Below are 20,974 nucleotides of genomic sequence, written 5' to 3' on the forward strand. Positions count from 1 at the left end.
GGGGATCCTCCGCTCCTCTCTCTGGGTGGCTAATGTGCCAGAACTAAGAATCCACAAGTCCACACAGCTTTGGAGATTAGGCTCTGTTGCCGTGGTGATGAGCTCTCAATCCCTACCATCCTCCACACACATACACACACAGTCTCAAGCACACACAAACACACACTCACGCACACATTTCCCCCCCATCTACACACCTATATACACACACATTCACAGCCGCATACGGTAAAGGCCAGCCCTCGGGCAAGCTGGATGCCAGCAGCTCACAGAGCAAAAATGTGAGGACAGCAGTGACTCACACAGAGTGCTCTGTCCATCCAAAACACACTGGGAGCTTATCACTCAGAGCACTAGTTTCCAAACTGTACCCTCAGAGTACCCAGACGCTTCTCACACAATTAACACGCCTGCCGGAAACCAAAACCATGCCAGCCACAGTGAGGTCCTTACTCACACGCTGCTACGCAGGGCTAACTGCGCTCATGTGTGCTGTGGTTTCCCATAGTGCCCGATGTGTCAGCTCAAGAAAATGAATAAGACTAGGCCTACAGTAATAAGCATGTTTAGCCACTGTGGCTACTGTGTGGGATATGGAGGCTGATAATGCTAATATGTGTCTCACTAATATAGGGCTGCACTCATGAGGTGCTAATTAGCTGACCTTCTGTGTCACTGTGTGGAGGCGTACAGATGACTACTGTTCTGAGGAAAAACACAGTTCAGTGCATAACATGAAGTGAAACAAAGCATGCCAAACTTAAAATAGAATCTTTGTGAGTGGTCATATATGAAGCAACCATGATTTATAGGAAGTGTTTGTGGCTCTGTGTTCTAAACCCCTCCTGATATGATCTCTGCTTTGTTGGCAAAAGGCAGGTGGCACATTCTCTTATCACAGTGGTATCAAGATCAGTATCACAAGACTATCACACTCATCAAGATCAAGGGTCAAGAGTGAGGTATCTACTGAACCTGGAAGAATACACATAAAGTGGATTGTTTTATCGTTTTATATGAAGCCAAAGCAAACATGACCTTACAGTCTAGAGTTTTATTCCCATTCCCAACACATCAATTTTCATATGAGACAGACTCCATATATCAAAGACAAAGTATGATATGTACAAGGCTTTTTCACTCTCTGGAGCAGAGAACTGGCAATTCTTGTGGTTGAGTGATTGAGAAGTTAAAGTTGTCAGTTGAAAGCCCACAGGCTGCCCATATAAACTGAGCTGCATGCCAGCTAGTCTATTTGACCACACTCAACCTCACTGCAGTGCTGGCACAATTCTTGCACCACAAATGCCAAGTTAGCCATTTGAATGCTCATTCCTGTGAAGGTGTGGGTGTCCAAGGGCCACTATGCTGACTCACAGCACAAACAGCATGGTTCTGTGTAGTCTGTCTTTAGGACAGTAAAAACAATATGTTAATGGTGAGACAAATATGAGGGCCCTGATCCACCCCATATGTGAAGATGCCGCTTACATAGCAAATATACAAAAATGTGCAGTTAAGGCCCCGAGACGTACATCCCCGGCCATTTTACAATCGGTGTCCATACAGTCAGTGGCTGGTTTGGCCTGTTTGACATTGTAATCCCGTCATTTAAGAAGAAGGCCCCAAACTCACATCGTAAAAGATAGGATGTGCGAGGACGACGTGAGCAAACACTGTCAGGTGTGTGCATGAGTGCATGACACTTACTGGAAAGAGCTCACACCAGACAGACTGTGAGTAAGGACGAGGAATGGATTTGAACAACAAAAAAAATCATTCATGTGTTACACTGGAGCAGAAATGCAAAAGAAAAGTATTTCATATTCTTTATATTCAGTAAAAAAAACAAAAACAATAAATTACATGTACATGCCACTTAGGACATGTCCCAACTCAGGGATCAGGTGGAGGAACCTCAGGTGAAACCCTGGTGTGATCAGTCCCAGATCTTGGGAAGATTCTCCAGGATCCTGCGGCGATGTGAGGGGTTGGACACTCCGGCTGCATGCAGGTCCTCTTCAGTGATCCCCCTGCAGTGACCGGGTCAGACACAAACAACCAATCAAGTCTGGTGATTCTGGACCATACTCAAAATGACAGCCACCATTTCAGGTGGATGGACAGGACAGTATTGAAGACGTAGTCAAAACAGCTGTTAGCGAAATTTGTTTGGAATAACTGAGCTAACTTCACAGTCTAGAGCACTAGAGCACTTCACAGTCTAGAGAACTATGACTCCGTTTGGCCCTTACCTGAAGTAGTCCAAGTCATCCCAGCCATTGAGACTTAGCCCCAGTGTGTAGCGCTGTAAGCCCAAGGTGCTCAACAGGTCCTGCACAGTCTCTGGAGCACCATGTAGGACAGAAACCTGATGAGATAAAAGAGGGCTTCAGCTCTCAAGAGACATTACAACCGTTCTGTCTAAAACCAGCAGGCTAACTAGCTTAAAGGTACTGTAATTTCCCAACTATTAGCCGCGGTTAATACACGGGGACAGTTAATATAGTATCAATATGGTTTTGTTTCTTTTAACTTGCATAAAACTGTCCTGCGGCTTATACACAATGCGGCTTATATGCGGGAAATTACTGTATCAGAATTACTTTGCAAATCCCTAAATCACTGCACATTTGACACTGAAACTGGGAACTATGGTTATGGTTATGGTTATGGTTATTGGACGCCTTTGTCCAAAGCGAAACTATTAAGTGAAATTGGTTTGTGAAAGTTATTGTTGTCGGGTCCTGCCCAAATTGTGCATCAATCACATGTTCTATGTGTCTCCAAATTGGTATTTTAAGCTTTTGACACATTGCACCAACATCAAATACGCAAGTGTGTGGAACATTTGACAAATGAAGGCTATAAGTGGTGGAGGACTTGCCTCTTTCTCCCAGCAGTAACTGGTTTCCGTGGCCGGTGCTGGGTGGTGCCCCTGGCTCCTGTACTGCTTGGGCCTGTGGCTGGGCGGGTACTTGCTTTTGCTCTCTGCCGGCTGGAAGTCGACCTCACTCAGGGACTTGGCGATCTGCAGGGCCGTGAGGGAGTGGTCTCCGGAGAGCCCTGGGGGCGGCTCCACCACCCAGGGGGCCGAGGCTTCGCAGCGGGGCACCCGCGTGGACATGTAGGGGTAGAGGGGAGGCCCGTTGCGGCCCGGGGGCGTTCGCTCCATGTTTATCCTGGGACGCTCCTTTCTGACCGGCTCTTTCGGACTGGGTCTCTGCATCTCCCTGGTGATGGCAGCGTGATTCATGTACATGTTCCTCAGGTTCTTCACAGGAATGACGGCTTCTGCAGCCCCACCGGCCTTAATGATGCGTGACTGCAGGTGGTAGTCTTTGGGTGGCGGCACGCTGCTTGAGGTGGGCAGAGAGGGAAGGGGCTGTTTGGTCGGAAACAGCTGGTAAGATGTGCCATGTTGCGGGGAGGCTTGAGCAGTGCGATCACAGGGGGGCATGTAAGGAGGAAGGCAACCGGGGATCTCAATTTCTGTGAAGTCTGACCGTCGGGGGGGCTTCCTGTCTGGGACATTGCCCCCAGTCACCCTCGGCAGCTGCACCACTGGCTCTCGTGGCCAGACCCCTTGAGGTTCCTTGCGGGGGTGAGCCTCTTCTTCTTTGCGTCGCAATACTGGCACTCCCTCAAACATGAAGTAAGCTGGGTTGGTGTAGCTGTTTGGTGCTACTGGAGTCCTGGGAGGTGCTGATGCTCTAAGGCGGCAGGGGAGACAGAAGGTAGAAGGTTAACTTGATGCAGATGTCACGGCATTCCCCAATTGGTTATGGCCTCCAACCTTAATCGCAAAATAAGACAACACATCTGCAAGACATTAGCCTCATGAGCTGTCAGTGCTGGGAGAAGACACAGATATGGCCTCACCGGGGTTGGGGTCCGCGAGCTGGCTGAGGTGACAAGCGACCCCTCACCAGACCCTTCTCGTCTTTCTCAAAGCAGAACCACTCTACGGACCACAGGGAAGACACACAGAGGTCAGTCACACACATGACTCATGCGCCATGACAGACTGAGGTTGCTGTGGCTGTGCACGTGGGTTTGGGGTGGATAACAGAAGCTAGTGCGTGCAACTGGAGGGCCTGGAGTCTGGCCCCAGAGGAACCCCACACTCACAAGTCAGGATGCATCTGCCAAAGACAGGACTTAGTCATCAGGCATCCAAAAGCAGAAGCCCAAGAGTGGAGGGAGAGAAAGGGGAGCCAGGGACACAGCGGAACCAAAAAAGGAAGCTGTTAGAGATACAGACGCAATCGGTGCATCACATGACAGGAAGCGATAGAGGAAGGATGGAGGGGAAGGGTGAGAGGGAACACCCCACCATAAATCCGCTCCCTGGCCTGCCGGCGCTCGATGGGCACGTGGACTCGCACCCGCCCCCGGATGGATCCGATCTCCTCGCCGCGGTGCGTGAGGAAGGTCTCGAAGGGCTCCGCCACACTGCCAATGAGGGAGAGCAGAGCTACACAACACTCACCTAGAGGAGAGGGGCCCACAGAGGTGTTGACAGAAATAAGCGTCTCTTGCATGCCACTCAGAACAGTTCATCTAACCAAGTTACAAAAAGGCATGAGGAGCTCTAAAGACCTACCATACGACTCAAAACCATCACATGACTTGACTGACAGAAGGAGATGCTGGTCCCGAAGATATTCCATATCTGAAACAATGGGCTGAAGCTAGAGAGCAGAAAGGAGAAAGACAGAATGAAGAGAAGGGAATACAATGAACTAAGGGAGGACTTGTTGGGCAATGTGTTTGCATGCATTTCACATGATTTAGTCAATCAACCTTGGGAAGCTGCTTTGCCAGCCAGCCCAGTTTGAGGAACCCTGGGACCTCACATCCTTGAGAGTCATTCTCACTTGAGCGCCGGACTTCTGCAAAAGTGTCAAATCAAAAAAGTGAGGAGTGTCAGCATGACTAATTAGCAACAGCCACAGTAGAACTGAATGGACAGGGGAGTCCTGCAAACCATGTGACTGGTCAGGGCATCACCTGCATGTGAGACAGTGAAGTGAACTTACCTTCCAAGCAGAGGGACTGAAACTCAATGAAGAACTTTGCTTTACTGGCAGTCTTCACTATGGCCTCCACACTCTCCACCTCAATCCAGGCCTTCTCCACACTGGCGTTGGAGTCTGCAGAGCCAAAACAGGGCAGCAGATCAGGAGGGCCGCACCGGTGCATTAAAATGTAGCTCTAGAGACCCTGACTCAAACATGTGATATTTACAAAACAAAGGCATGACACACTCGAACAGGAGATAGGGATATGTACAGGTAACTGATAAGGAATCAACAAATCCATGGGAAGCCAATAATGGAGACCATTACACATAATGGTATGATAATAATGAGGAAAAGCTTAATTCAAATGTTATTAACACATGCAATCATCTTTTGGTTATCAATGACTAAAGCTGATTACACACAAGGCAACCTTTTAGGCAATGTTGCTGGGTAATGTTTCTGAGTATTGTTGATGCCTCAAGCCCCTATATAAAGCTACATCACTCTTATTACTATTGTAATGTTACTACTGCAACATAGGACATATCTGTACATGTTGTTCATACATTATCCATATTACATAGCCATATTTATTCTGCTCTTATAAGGTAACTTCTAATACACTGCACATGTTTGTAGTTCATTACACTGCATGATATTTCTTCTCCTGTCTATGCACCACCTGTCTATACTTTGTATATCACACTGCACTTTTCTGCTTTTTTGCACTTCTGATTAGATGCAAACTGCATTTTGTTGTCTTTGCACTTGTACCCTGCACAAGTATCATTGGCATTGGGCAACTTTTTTACTGGAGAAAATCATCAGTAAGCAAACTGTCATGATCATTCAATCATAGTATATGGAACTGGCCATGTGGTTGCCCATCAACATTGCTCAAAACAATTCCTCCTGTATCATCACCTCAACACATGGTCCTTCTACTCAAAGTTTTACTGAGATTTTTTTTTTACTGAGATCGTAAGGTCATGTTGTTTTGCTGAAAGTGCAAAAGTTTAAACGAGCATGTAAAGTGAAACCGAAACAAAGAAGTAACTGACAGTAAAAAAGGGAAACCAATGTACCTGATGCAAGACATAGGCAAGAAGTCTTTCTTTTGTTATGTAGAAACAATTTCAGCAGCACACACAAATAGGAAAACAGAGATAATCCATATAGATCAGGGGTGTCAAACATAAGGCCCGGTATGGCCCAACAGATGTTTTGGGTAGGAAGGAAAAATGAAAAGATTGCTCAACGATGTTTAATAAGAAATATTTCTATGATATGATACATTGATTAACCCTGGCACTACACACCATCCTCAGGAAGGAAGAGGCCAAAAAAACTGACATAGAAGTATTTTAAAAAGTGATTTCAAGATAGAAAGAGCGGTAGTCTGGCTATCACCATACTAAGATCAATCTTTTAAGATTGAACAATAGTCTGGGGAGTCTGCGCTTTGTTTCTACTGCACAAGAGGCGATATCAATGGGCATCGTTCAAATGACTCCGTACGCTTGGATAGTCCTTCAACTAATCAGACCAACGATACCGTGCGTCTTTTGGATAAGCTAGTTTCTGATTGGAGCCAAAGGTTCTGGTAGGGAACAGAGGAGATACATGTGCAGGTTTCCAGCCTGAGCTGCCGGGCAAAATTCAAATTTGCCGGGAGTTCAGACAGGGTTCACCCAGTCTAAAAGAGCGGTATAATAGATAGAATCAAATTCAATTCAATTTCAATTTATTTATAGTGCAATATTACCATTGGCATTGGTCTCAGAATACTTTGATACACATAGATAAAATGACAGTAATGATAAAAATAAAACCTCTAATGAAGATAAAATTAAGAGATAAAAATGTATAACACTACATTTACATAAAAACAATATACATAGCTAGGCCTTGCCATAATGTATGGAAAACAAAAAAGTTTTCAGCTTAGTTTTAAAAATGTCAACAGAGCCAGCCTCCCTAACATGGAGTGGGAGGCCGTTCCATAAGTAGTACTGTACATGATTTGAACTTGTCTGCTCATAAGCGGCTAGGGATAGTAAAGGAGTATCATCAAGCAACAGTCATACTGATAATGATCATGACACCCTGTAGAGGTGTCCAATCTCTATTTCCAAATACCTATCAGAGACAATTCACTCTATGAACAGACCGTGTGTGTGTGTGTGTGTTGTTTATCGAACCATCAGTGGTTCAGGTCCCTACAGTCTTTACACGTCTGTACCTGTTCTGAAGAATGGTGAGGTCAGCCCCACTTGGAATGTTGCAAAAACAGGAGAGTGGTCACTCGTGAAGATGTCATCAGTACAGCCTGAAACAAATGACTCATGTGACTATACTAACAACCACATAGTATTACACACATTATACTTACAAACACTTAAGGGCATTTGGCACACATTCAGATGAAAATGGCATTTGTGCTTATTAAACTGCCAATACAGGAAATACACAAATCATTTTACAACTGAACAATATTGATTTATTTCACGGCGCTGGTGGTGAATCTAGCCAAATATTTAGGTTGTGGATCATGGGACAAAGTTGAACGGGGAGTGAGCCAGATAGGATATGACTGTGTCATTTGACCACAGACCAGGACGTAGGAGGGGGAGACCGCTTCAGAAGAAACCCTTTTTCTGTCCAGCCACACAACATGAGACCACAAATCTGTCCTGACGGAATGCAGCAGGAAATAGCAGCGCTCTGTTTTTGATTTGCTGGAAGGCAAGCGTCTCCGACATGCTCTGTGCTTTTGCGCAAGACTCTGGGCGAGAGTGAGCAGCTGGACTCACCATATGAGGTACACATGATGTGTGTCTCTGGGTAGGACTTCCACAGAACTCGGTCACACCAAGACGGCACATTAATACGCACCTGTTCAAACGCAACAGAAAGAAAAATCAATGTCAACGTGAGCAGTGAGATGAACGTTTCTAACTCAACCTGTTTTGCCAACAATGACATCACGAACAAGCAGATTAACCCTGAAAATCACATCCATTACAGAATATCACCACCTCCTGCAGTGTGATAGATTACTCTCACTGACGTGGATTTCGGTAATCTGGACCATTTTTCAGGCCTTTTTTTAGAAGTTGACAGAGTTGACCCTCCTGACCTGCCTCCCATGGTGCTGACAGCTGACTGGGTTACGTCTGGAAATAGCTGGAGGGATCGAACTACGTTTGCAGCAGGGACGATGGCCACAGAAACCCCCCTCAACAAAACTATATGCCCTATTTATATACTATAAGATAACCCCCTCAACAACACTATATGTCCTATACTATAAGATGACCCCCTCAACAACACTATATGCCCTATTTATATACTATAAGATAACCCCCTCAACAACACTATATGCCCTATTTATATACTATAAGATAACCCCCTCAACAAGACTATATGCCCTATACTATAAGATGACCCCCTCAATAACACTATATGCCCTATTTATATACTATAAGATAATCCCCTCAACAACACTATATGCCCTATTTATATACTATAAGATGACCCCCTCAACAACACTATATGCCCTATTTATATACTATAAGATAACCCCCTCAACAACACTATATGCCCTATTTATATACTATAAGATGACATACTGTAAGTGTGACAGTACAAACACATGGCTCAACTGTAACCACGAGGTGTGTGGTACAACTAATGTCTATTGTAAATTCTAATAGATCTTGATGTCAAAATATGTGCCTATATCTGACAAGGCTATCATATAGAGCCTTCATCTTTGCAAAAATCTGTGTATGGTGCATTTTCCTTATTGTGCTATTCAGATTTAAGACTTCAGTCTGAAATGTGAGCTTAAGTAGCCTTAAGTAGCATAAATTCATCACTTTGTCTAGCGTGGCAAAGTGAATCCCCCATATACTGTGCCACTAGAGGGCATGTGTGCTGTGGTGTGGTGTGGTGTGGTGGAGTCAGTGGGGACAGTAGAGACCAGAGCAGGACATCTCACCCCACTGGTCTTGTACTTCTGCCACAGGTAGCAGTCCCTGGAGCCTCGCTCATAGCGGTAGGTGGGGGGAAACGTGATCTTCTCCTCCTCTTAACACACGGAGGAAGAAAGCAAGAAAGAAAAGAAAACAATCAAATTGCAGCAACATAATAAAGACTCGTTGACACATTCAGTATCCCATTCAAGTGAGGATGGCTGGAGAAGGGGGTGAACTCACTGAAGTTGAAGAAAGCTTTCCTCTTGTGACGTTCACGTGTCAGCTGGTCAGCACACATGAGCTCGTCGAACTCTCTCTTGGACACGTGCTTCAGGATGTCCTATGGGAAGAGCAAGCACTTCTTATCAGCCAGATTCTGCAATCCTTCTATTCAGCTGCCTGAATAAACACGCTCACTGTTGATAATCACCAGATGCTTTTCCCTCATTAGAAAACAGATTTATGAAGACATTTATGTATGGGAACATAGTTTTCGCCTTCTTGAGAAGATACAAAATAATGAAGCAGTGATGAAGGAGGACCGGTCATGGAGGTGAAGACAGAGTAAGTGATGTGGTCAAAAGAGACATGTCACCTGCACATCCAGGTGATGACATGTCACCTGCACATCCAGGTGATGTGGCCAAGAGAGACATGTCACCTGCACATCCAGGTGATGTGGTCAAGAGAGACATGTCACCTGCACATCCAGGTGATGTGGTCAAGAGAGACATGTCACCTGCACATCCAGGTGATGTGGTCAAGAGAGACATGTCACCTGCACATCCAGGTCCAGCCGATAGTTGAGGTCCCCGCACCAGAAGAGGTGAGTGAAGCGCAGGCTGATGTCAAAGGCACTGAGCTGCCGGCCTCCTAAAGACAACAGTCTCAGGACATCCAAAAAGTTCTGGTTCCTCCTAGAGAGGAAATTAAATCTAGATTAGATAAAGTGTAAAAGTGCCATGTTCTCAAACATACACAGATAGAGCGGATTTTCTACTTCTTTTACAGTGAAGCTTAATCTTACTCTTAAGTTTATTTTTTGAATACAATACGAGATCCTTGTCGAACAAGTGTACCACATACTGTTAATATTAAATAATGACAATGATATTACATAGAGTTAATACATTCTTGTTGTTATTTTTTATGTCATATGAGGTGGTTTATTCAGATGATCAAGTATGTAGAGGAAAGTCCCGTATGTGGCCATATCGGGTGTAAATGTGTGCACCTGAGGGCCTTCTCGCTGCCTGAGGTCAGGTGGCAGTTCACAAAGCCGAAAGAGGTTCCGTTGAAGAGGAAAGAGATTCCAACCGCCCCTTTGCTTCCTGCGATACATGGAGATGGGAAAAGAGGCCCTTACAATAACAACTCAATCAAGCTGTTGTAAAAACGGGTGTGTGCGTCCGAGGGTGCATGATGAATGTGTGTTCCCATGTGTGCGTGCCAGTATCAATTCCTGTGTGTGTGCATGTGTGTGTGAATGTGTATGTGTATGTGAGTATGTGTAAAGGAGAGGCTATGCATGACTATGTGCATGTACACCTATATGTTTCCTATAGGCTTGGTTTTATTGTGTATTTATCGTGTGAGTGCATGTGTTAACAATAAAGTAGAATTAGCATTTTATTGTGCATATGTGTGTAGAGTATATTTGTGTGTGTGTGTGTGTGTGTGTGTGTGTGTGTTGCGTACCCAATGCATTCCCAAGGCCTGTCTTAACGCTGGCCGTATTCACTTGAGTGATGCGGTTCTCATGCTCTGGCCTCACAAACACAGCCAGGCGGATGTTCCACAGGGACTGCACTGCCACCTGCAGGACATTCACACACATTGCACTTGGCTAACAGTCACAAATCACAGTTCACAGTTCCTGTATAACCAACTGACTGTATGAGAATATTGTTAAATACAGCCCATGATATATCTGTCATATGATCATAAAACATTTTAAAAGATAAAAAAGAAGACGTCACGTTAAGCAAAAGACAGCAGCAAACTAGGCCCTGTGAGAAGAGGACATCTTACATAGCACATATGAAGACCATAAAACCAAGCCTTTAAAACTGTGTGTGGGCAGGCTGGAGAAAATGGAAGAGAGGGAGGTGAACAATCAAAAAAGGATATGGAGGGGGAGCGAGGGATGATTAAAGTGAATTGTTTAATTATAAACTAAAAAATCAGTGGTTACTTGTCGGTATTCAGTGTTGGAAGTCAGTGGTTACCTGTCTGTGTTCAGTTCTGGTGGAAGTCAGTGGTTACCTGTCTGTATTCAGTGCTGGTGGAGGTCAGTAGTTACCTGTCTGCATTCAGTTCTGGTGGAGGTCAGTGGTTACCTGTCTGTATTCAGTGCTGGTGGAGGTCAGTGGTTACCTGTCTGTACTCAGTGCTGGTGGAGGTCAGTGGTTACCTGTCTGTACTCCGTGCAGGTGGAGGTCAGTGGTTACCTGTCTGTATTCAGTGCTGGTGGAGGTCAGTGGTTACCTGTCTGTATTCAGTGCTGGTGGAGGTCAGTGGTTACCTGTCTGTATTCAGTGCAGGTGGAGGTCAGTGGTTACCTGTCTGTACTCCGTGCAGGTGGAGGTCAGTGGTTACCTGTCTGTACTCCGTGCAGGTGGAGGTCAGTGGTTACCTGTCTGTACTCCGTGCAGGTGGAGGTCAGTGGTTACCTGTCTGTACTCCGTGCTGGTGGAGGTCAGTGGTTACCTGTCTGTACTCCGTGCAGGTGGAGGTCAGTGGTTACCTGTCTGTACTCCGTGCTGGTGGAGGTCAGTGGTTACCTGTCTGTACTCCGTGCTGGTGGAGGTCAGTGGTTACCTGTCTGTACTCCGTGCAGGTGGAGGTCAGTGGTTACCTGTCTGTACTCAGTGCTGGTGGAGGTCAGTGGTTACCTGTCTGTACTCCGTGCTGGTGGAGGTCAGTGGTTACCTGTCTGTACTCCGTGCTGGTGGCGCTCCTGAGGGAGGCGCGGACGTGCTCGGCCCACTCCCTCTCCCCCTGCGGGTTCTCCTGCGTGCCCACCGCGTACACGTCGTGCGGCAGGGCGGCCGTGGACTCGTCGGGGGTGCGGCCGAGACCACAGCACGTGAGCCAGGACTGCAGGCCTCGCGGAGGAGGGGAGCCCCCTACAGCACCGCACACATGCAGGACACACAGTCACTCGGACCACACCTACACTGCAGACAGGCTGCTAATGACACCTTGAGGGCACCACAATCCAAGGCCTACAGACATTTCTTTTTAGCAAAGCTTTTGGTCCCTTTTAGATGTTCTTAAACCTTTTTCTTTTTCCCCCTCTTTTTCTTTTTTTATCAAATTGCTCATCTTATCTTTGTTTTTCACCTGTAGCCCTTTGAGATCACTGATGTAAAGTGCATTATAAATAAAATACATTATTATTTTTATTATAATTATTATTAATGAAATGTCCCAGACAACCTGACAGTGTACCCAAGGTAATGTGGTGTGTTTGGGAGCGTGTGATGAAGGAGTATATTACCCATGTCCCACGTGCCCACGAACACAGAGATGAGGTCAGGCTCACTGGGCTGTGAGTGCCTGGTCTTCATCAGCTGGAGGAGGTGGCAGAAGGCCTCTCGCTTCTGAGGAAGAGGAGGACACCTCAGGACACTCACACACTGGAGCCATCGCTCTCTGATTCCTCTGCTTCTTATTCTCATTCTGTCATGCACACAACCAAACAAACAAACAAACAAACACACACAAACACACACACACACACACACACACACACACACACACACACACACACACACACACACACACAATCTACCTTTGCGCTCTCAAACAGTAGCTCCCGTGGGGTGTTATGATGACTGTCCACCACCATCCTCAGCTTGGCTGGACTGCTCTGGAACTTGATCAGCTGTAAAACTACACACACACATACACACATACACACACACACACACACACACACACACACAGCCATTACACTTCAAGACCTACTGGTGTGTTGTTAATATTGTAATTTATTCCAGATTGAGAGCGGAGTACTGTCTTACTTCTATCCTGTGTGACGGTCTCCACTCCAATGGAAGCAGCCTTCCTGTCAAACAGCAGCACTCCCGTGTCCACATCCACAGATACCACCATCCGGCCATACCGGACCAGCTTCACCTGCGCATACACACACACACACACACACACACACACACACATACAGATGAACACCCACACACACACACACACACACACACACACACAGATGAACACACATACACCACCTGTGTAAATGTGACAAAGTGATGGTTGCATTTAGTGTTTGAACTCCAGGTCCAATGGCCACAGGGTGTCTATGAACCAACCTGAAAGCTGTGCACTGGTATGGGAGGGGTGTGGTTCTTCACTGGGGGGCTGACTTCAGGAGGAGCAGGTGAGGACTGAGCTGGAGCAGGAGCAGGAGCCACAGGAGCAGCTGGCTGCACTGCCAGGTTGTGATTGACCACAGCATCCTGTAGAGCTTTCAACACCTGCTCAGGTGGGACACATACAGTAACAATGGGTTTCTAAGTTTTAACATAAACCAGTCGTAAGAAGTGATGGAAAGTGTGTGTGTGTGTGTGTGTGTGTGTGTGTGTGTGTGTGTGTGCGCATATTGTAAACTCGTCGTCATTGTAAATGAGGGAAACCTCAATGCCCTACGAGTATAAATAAAGGTTTGAAATGAAATGAAATGAAATATGTTTGTGTGTTTAGTGTGTTTGTTGTATTTATTTATACCCTCTTCTCCAAAGTGGACAACAGGTTGCATAGAGCGGAGATCTTGAACAGCAGACTTTCCAGGCTTACATCCGACGGCTTGCCCACATTCTGTGTGAGACAGTCAGAAACATGGACACCAAGCAAGTTAGCCCCAAGTAAGGCCTGTTGGAAATACTTCAAGACTTGTAGTGTGGAATGCAATTCATTCTTAAAATGTCCAGCAGAGGGAGCATTTCCCAAAGCTATGGCACTTGAGCATGTGCGTGAGCAGTGACAACCTTTCGTGTACCTGAGGTCGCTGGCAGGACAGGGGACAGCTGGGATGGTCAAACACTTTGGCCAAAGTCTCTAAGCTGGATAAGGTGTGGTCAATCTCACTGCAGACCAAACATACAGACAACAGATATACTGGGATAAGATGAAGAGTTCACTGGTGTCACACTGACTGGACCCATGGCACAGTTGTCAGCCTTCATTGATATAAAAGACTTGACTTCATTGATAAGACTTTGTTAATGAATTCACATGCAGTAGGGAGGGAAGGCTTTATGTTTGTATTGATCTAGGTGTTAGGTGTACGTAATCTAGGTGTTTTGGGGCAGTGTGCGTAATCTAGGTGTTTGGGGTGATGTGTGCTTAATCTAGGTGTTTGGGGTGATGTGTGCTTAATCTAGGTGTTTGGGGTGATGTGTGCGTAATCTAGGTGTTTGGGGCAGTGTGCGTAATCTAGGTGTTTGGGGCGAAGTGTGCGTAATCTAGGTGTTTGGGATGATGTGTGTGTAGTCTAGGTGTTTGGGGTGATGTGTGCGTAATCTAGGCGGTGTGTAATCTAGGTGTTTAGGGTGGTGTGCGTAATCTAGGCGGTGTGTGTAATCTAGATGTTTAGGTGGTGTGCGTACGTGTTGAGGCCGTGGCACACTGTGCTGAGGGTGCGCTGGAGGTGCTGCAGGCCGCTGCCTCCTCTCTTGAGGGCGTCCAGGTCCTGACCCAGGTCCCCGTGCAGATACTCCCCCAGCAGGCTGACCACCTCCGACGCCACACTGCAACACAGCCACAGCGAGCTCAGGCTCCGCCACACATCACAGTCCCTCACCTGGAGAACAGCTGACTTGGGATCAGTTCTGGGCCGTATTGTATCTGCTACTGCTGTTCCCTGGTCAGCTGGTGCTTAGACTAAGTTGACGACTCTGAATACACAGGATAATAAGTGATGATACAGAGGGAAACGTTTTGAGTTACTGGGCAATTTTCGGGAGTAGTGTTGTTTGGGCACATTTCAATGACACATTCATTGGCACACTCATTCATGATTCATGATGAGCATTTTTATTTTGAATTTCCTCTGAGGAACTTTAATTACCAGTATGTACATCATGATCTTTCAATCATAACACATGGAACCAGTTATGTGGTTTCCCAGCAACATTACTCGGAAATCATATTGGTAACTGCTTTCTGGTTTCCAAAGGTAAACTTTCCATTCTCCACTTAATGGAGTGCTCATCCACATTGGAAGACACCAAAGTGTGTATTTATTCATGGCCACTATCAGATGGTATCAGCAGGGCTGCAGCAAGGGGGCAGGCGAATTCCGGAAGTAGAAACACGTATGGAGCTGGTTATCAACCCTTGGCTAACCCCATAGGACGGCCATAGATTTCAGATTTTTTTTTAAATCCCATAACTTCATGTAACATGAGTCCTGTCTCGCCATTGTAGCTTCTGTATTTTCTACATATGAAATAGAAGGCACAACTAATTCACAACTTCCTCGTACATAATGTTAGTTTCCCGTAAAGAAGTATAGTTAGCATGTCAGTTGAAGGGAAGCTAAAGTCGCACAGTAGGGAGATTATCCTTAATGTTTGGATAAGAAGCTCAGTCCAGCCTGCACGAAAACCATGACGGAAAGTCATTAGCAATATCAGTGAAAAGCTGTGTAGCCTATGGTAGCCTACTGTATGATAGGGTAAAGCATTACCTAGAGGCAAGAACACCTGATAAAAAAAAATCAATGTCACGAATGTCAAATTTCTGTGTGACCAATCTATCAGGCCAGTTACAGCAAGTTACAGGATGGCTAACGTCACAAAGTCTACGCGCATATGATGGGAAGTAAACAGATTTTTTTTCAGTGCCCTCCCATTGAGAACAACGGAGTGTGTTTGTCCATTTCTTTTACTGTCTATGGGCTGCAGCAGTCATGCTGGTGGTGTGAAGACACACGTGACAGAAAGCCACAGCAGTTCTGCAACACAGCCGGGCATTCAACACCAGGCATTCCAACACGGGCATTCAACACCAGGGCATGACCTGCTGTGTTGGTCAAATACTTGCAAAACTGTTGAGTGAAGCTGTCAAGTATAAAGTGCTTTTTGGTGTAACATATTTTGTAGAGCAAATGTTGTCTTGTTTGTTAGATCCTCCAAGTCAAGATGACTTCCACTGCTAATGAGATACATGTGGCAGTGCTGATGTGTGTGTGGCTGTCGAGCGTCATTGCTCCAGGGGTACCTGGGTGTGGTGATGTCCTGCAGTCTCTGGAGGAGCAGCTGCTGGGGGGTCAGGGGCACTGGAGCCGGGGGAGCAGCAGGGGGCGCCGTGGAGGCGGGAGAGCTGCCACTGGAGATCCAGCCAGCCGCCGGCTTCTCATCATCACCGTCTGTGGGAGACGGGCCACACAAACACCCCGTTACAAATGAGCTGGAGCCTCCGTGCTAGGGTGAGGGGTCAAGACCAGAGCAAGACTCTGTTTCTCTCAGCACCATCATGGCCGAATGGTGTGCTAAAATCAGATCTGACAATGCAGGCTGACAATGAACATTGTGTATGCCCCAAGCTATAAAGGCATTCGCTCATTCTTCATCTACTCAACACCTCTATGTCAGTGGATAATGCATTTCAAGTTCTAACACACTCTTATTTTGTCACTGTTTCGTATTCATTTTATCTGGGAAAAGCAGATATAGTGTATAAACAGAAACTCTGTTGCATGTGTGTGTGTGTGTGTGTGTGTGTGTGTGTGTGTGTGTGTGTGTGTGTGTGTGTGTGTGTGCGTGTGTGTGTGAGTGTGTGTGTGTGTGTGTGAGAGAGAGAGAGAGTCCACCTGAGCTCTCCTCCCCTGGTTCTACTTCAGGGCCTACTGGATAGAGAAGGGGGATGACCAGGCCTTTGTGAGGCTGCTGGTATCCCAACACCAGGTCACTCAGGGTTCGAAAGCAGTTCACCTGCACTCCCTGGGATGTCTACAAACCACAGAGAGAGAGGGAGAGAGAGAGAGAGAGAATAGGTATTGTTATAGGCCAAGTTAAGGTTTTTACAACTACAAATCAGAAAAAGTTGGGACCTTGTGTGAAATGCAAATAAAAACAGAATGTGATCAAATACAAGTCTTATAACCCATGTTAAAGATCCTTAAGAACCCACTGTGCTGCTAACTTCTTCTTTTAGCACAATTCAGTAAATGTTTAGGACCTAAGTTGCTAAGGAGAATGAAATGTTGTCCCATTCCTGCCCGATATAGGATCTGGATCTGGTGTACATCATTCAGAATTGATTGTGCCCATGCTGTAGGCACTAATGCACCTCCACACCATCATAGATGTTGGGGTTTGAACTGAGCACTAAAACAATTGAATTGAAAATCAAACTCCCTTACAAACCCTTACACCTTTACTTCTTTCACACCTACTTCTCTACTTGCCAGTTACCCTGATTAGTTATCCTAACATTCCTCCTTTTGTTTTATTTATCATTACACAGTTTCTTACCCCCGTCCCAACTTTTTTTTAAATCTGTTGCTGCAATCAAACCTATAATTTTCAACATTTAATACGTTGTCTGTGTCCTTTTTGCAACTATGAGTTTACGAGATTTGCAAAATATAACATTCTGTTTTTCATTAGCATTTTACACAACGTCACAACTTTTTTCTGATTTGGGGTTGTAGATACTTTTGTCACAGAGTGTATGATTAAGAGTATAATCAACAATTAGAAAATGAACCAACATGCAATTAAATCCATGAAACAACAGCAAGCATTTAAAACATAGAACCAAGAAACAATGTTAACCAAAATTAATCTCCCTTATGCCTCAACAAACACATGAACAAATCCTACTTAAAATGTGAGTTTTTCAAAGCTTTTTGAATGTGCCAAGACTGTCGCTGGAATGGACAAGAGGTGCCATGAGCCAGAGAGCGGTTTCACTGCCCTCCTCTTGTCTCAGATTTTCTCATCTAATCTCCTTCCACCTTAGATCTCCAGAGGATCTCTTGGGTGAAACAAGTGAGATCTCAAGAGCTCATTTATTTTGAATGAGACAAAGGTAGTTTCAAGTTTTTGGATTGACTCACACAAAAGCAGGTATAGGTGAGCTAGAATGGGGTCCTTTTAGGCATACAGTCCGTATCCAGATATAAACTCAGTGTGAGTGTCAGTAACAACATTGATCTAGAGATGAGAATGACCTCAGAGCTTAAATGATGGTTCAGAGATTCAAATGAAACTCAGAGATTCAAACACTGATGAGAAAATATACTGAAGGTTCAGCAAAACAGGGAAAAAATGGCTATTTTTTTCTCAAACAGATCCAGAATACCAAGAAACTCTAACCGACAAATGTAACCTCACCAAAGTTATTTGTGAACTATGTGTAGTGGGCCCAGCACAAGATCTGAACTTCAGCTGACTGAGGCAGTATGCAAAGCAGTCTTTCAAACAGAAGTGAAAACTTGTACAGTTGGCTTCCCTTTTCCGATGACTTACCGTTGTGACAAATTAAAACTTTTCAAAACATGTCCCATTCTACCTGGCACACAGAGAGAAAAAGGGAGTGGAACTTGCAGCTATTTGGTGGAAATGAAAGCCACCTCCTAAGATGTTTCCACATGAAGTGGTTGTCATCTCCTCCAGATCACAGGTGAGGCATGATTAAAGGTTTGGTATCAGAGGTAGTTTCTCCAGACAGAGGACCTCAATTGAATTAAACACACCACAGCAGACTTCAAAGTGCCACCAAGCTTTACTAGGCACCCACTACACTGGCCGTTCCCAGCACAGTCTTTAAATGAGCTCCATGCTCTCAGAATCGAATAATCAAATCACAGGCACTCCAGGCAAATGTGATTACAGCAGTGATCAAGAGACATGCTACCCAGGTTTAAATTCAACTCTGCGCTTATCACAAACTGTGCTATGAAGCACCTGAACCCATGACATGCATTCACACATAATATGATGAACATTCTATGAATGAAAGAAATGGTGTCTTATAGTGAGTGGTGAAAACACAGAGAGACACGTCTAAGGGAGGTGCACTTGAGTACTTATTAGGCAACCTCAGAACAGCTCAGCACAGCCCCAAACCAGTCTGCAGCGTGGTCCTGAGGGGCTGACGTCACACACGCCCACATCCTGCCCACTTTTGGTGCCCAGTGCCAACTCTCAAAGGGCTCCAGGCTGTCCTGCCCAGTGCAAGCTCACGCTGATGCCAACCAGGGCCAAATATGCCAGACAGACTCGCTCCCTCAATTAGCCACTTGATAGTGGCAAAGGAGAACAAACACAGGAACCTCGACCTCAACAAGCTGTATACCAATCACTGAAATCAAAGCACAAGCACAGAAAAAAACACAGTAATCACAATCCCAGTGAGCTCTGATATACAACTTTACAAAAGCACGACATGCACACAAACATATGGAGATACACGCACAGGCACACAGGCACACATACACACACACACACACACACACACGATACACAGGGCAACAAATAAAATAGCTCGTTTCCTGTGGGTCTTTTTTTAGAAACGTGTGTTTTCATTGCTTGGTAAAAAGAAACCATTTTGGCAGATGAAATCTAACTGCACTGCCAAGGAATCCTCAAATAGCAGTATGGCTTTTTGTCTTCCCTGAGTGCCCTTGAAAAACGATTAAAAGAATGGAAAAAGAGACAGAAAAAGAAATGTGAGGCCAGTTTGATGACAAAATGGCTACTTTCTTCACTCACAGATCTAGACTACCGAGAGCCTCTTTACAAATAAAAGTTATTTGTGAACCATGTGTAGTGGTTCATGGACCGTGCCGAAGATTTTGAGTTAAACATCTTCAGCATTTTGTTCTGTGACTCGGCAACAGAATGCAAAACAGTCTGCCGCAAAAGAGAAGTGAGAACTTCCTTTGCTATCTTCCCTTTTCTTCAAAAGAGCTCAGTTCTGTCTGGAAATAACTGCTTGCCTTCATGCTTCACTACCTAACCCTCATTGTCAAAGAACCATTATCAAAGAAACAGTGTTCAAAGGTTTTCTCCTTTTTTTGTGTTTGTGGGTAAATAGGTCTTCGCATCGTTAGATTCATTTTAATGTTATAAGTGAGCACAGTTAAATGTGTGTCATACACTCTTGCTTCTCAGGCATTCCCTATGTAGTGTTGTGCAATTTAAAACAAAAAGATTGTCAAAATAGTACAAATATTTCATTACAATATTTGAGTCAGGGAGATAGCGTACACTCACAGTAGCTGTGCTGCTGTTGGTGTTTAGCTAGTTTAGCTAGTTACCTATTTAGTTTTCTAGACACAAACTCTGTCCTGCTGCTTTAAGGAATGTGCCTGCTGGTTTGTGGCCGGTACTTAATGTTGTTGTTATTGTGGCTTTTCCTTTTCTTTTCCTATGTTTGGCTAATAAAGACCAGGCACTGCGTCCTCTTTCAAGAAACAGCCACGGACAATATGTGTGCACCACACACATCAACCCTGACCCACATGCGTACCCTACTTGTTGCACTGTAGAATGTGGACTTGTACTCGGTGCACTATTGCATATGTACACACAAACATGTGGACATGTGTACAATGCACACCAACACCAACATGGGTAATGACAGCTGCATTGCTTGCACTGCACATTTTTGTTAAGAACTTGCTCTCTCACACACACACACACACACACACACACACACACACACACACACACACACACACACACACACACACACACACACACACACACACACACACACACACAGCCAATAAATGGCTCACCGTGTGGGCAGGGGAGGAATTTGTGTGAAACACACAATTTAGCCTCTGTTTGGCTGAGGTCACTCTCCAAGCATGTGGCCACATGGCTGAGATATTAGCTAAACCAAACGCTCTTGCTTTTGTTACGGACCAAGCGCAACATAAGCAACAGAGCCTCTCTGTCTCTCACCCCACTGGTCAATACGTCTCTCTGA

The 20,974-nt window shown here is 45.3% G+C and overlaps 1 protein-coding gene across 3 annotated transcripts in view; it reads right to left on the reverse strand.

Annotated features, from left to right (window-relative positions):
- Positions 1 to 1,003: 1,003 nt before the first annotated feature.
- The window catches only part of inppl1b (inositol polyphosphate phosphatase-like 1b), a 24,103-nt gene continuing 4,132 nt past the window's right edge, over positions 1,004 to 20,974 (reverse strand). For all 3 annotated transcript variants that reach the window (XM_062524593.1, XM_062524594.1, XM_062524592.1), the window contains exons 4-28: positions 16,842 to 16,980; positions 16,250 to 16,397; positions 14,635 to 14,775; positions 14,025 to 14,112; positions 13,754 to 13,843; positions 13,339 to 13,503; positions 13,036 to 13,150; positions 12,804 to 12,904; positions 12,510 to 12,612; positions 11,939 to 12,135; positions 10,706 to 10,823; positions 10,242 to 10,338; positions 9,786 to 9,924; positions 9,248 to 9,347; positions 9,031 to 9,119; positions 7,841 to 7,922; positions 7,270 to 7,356; positions 5,043 to 5,156; positions 4,807 to 4,895; positions 4,607 to 4,694; positions 4,337 to 4,492; positions 3,883 to 3,964; positions 2,888 to 3,713; positions 2,256 to 2,371; positions 1,004 to 2,033 (exon numbers count right to left, since the gene is read on the reverse strand). In XM_062524593.1, the coding sequence (XP_062380577.1) occupies positions 1,940 to 2,033; positions 2,256 to 2,371; positions 2,888 to 3,713; positions 3,883 to 3,964; positions 4,337 to 4,492; positions 4,607 to 4,694; positions 4,807 to 4,895; positions 5,043 to 5,156; positions 7,270 to 7,356; positions 7,841 to 7,922; positions 9,031 to 9,119; positions 9,248 to 9,347; positions 9,786 to 9,924; positions 10,242 to 10,338; positions 10,706 to 10,823; positions 11,939 to 12,135; positions 12,510 to 12,612; positions 12,804 to 12,904; positions 13,036 to 13,150; positions 13,339 to 13,503; positions 13,754 to 13,843; positions 14,025 to 14,112; positions 14,635 to 14,775; positions 16,250 to 16,397; positions 16,842 to 16,980 (3,564 nt within the window). In that variant the 3' untranslated portion in view covers positions 1,004 to 1,939. The remainder of the gene's footprint in view (positions 2,034 to 2,255; positions 2,372 to 2,887; positions 3,714 to 3,882; positions 3,965 to 4,336; positions 4,493 to 4,606; positions 4,695 to 4,806; positions 4,896 to 5,042; positions 5,157 to 7,269; positions 7,357 to 7,840; positions 7,923 to 9,030; positions 9,120 to 9,247; positions 9,348 to 9,785; positions 9,925 to 10,241; positions 10,339 to 10,705; positions 10,824 to 11,938; positions 12,136 to 12,509; positions 12,613 to 12,803; positions 12,905 to 13,035; positions 13,151 to 13,338; positions 13,504 to 13,753; positions 13,844 to 14,024; positions 14,113 to 14,634; positions 14,776 to 16,249; positions 16,398 to 16,841; positions 16,981 to 20,974) is intronic.

Source organism: Sardina pilchardus, chromosome 21 (genome assembly GCF_963854185.1).
Source record: "Sardina pilchardus chromosome 21, fSarPil1.1, whole genome shotgun sequence".
Taxonomy (NCBI): Eukaryota; Metazoa; Chordata; class Actinopteri; order Clupeiformes; family Clupeidae; genus Sardina; species Sardina pilchardus.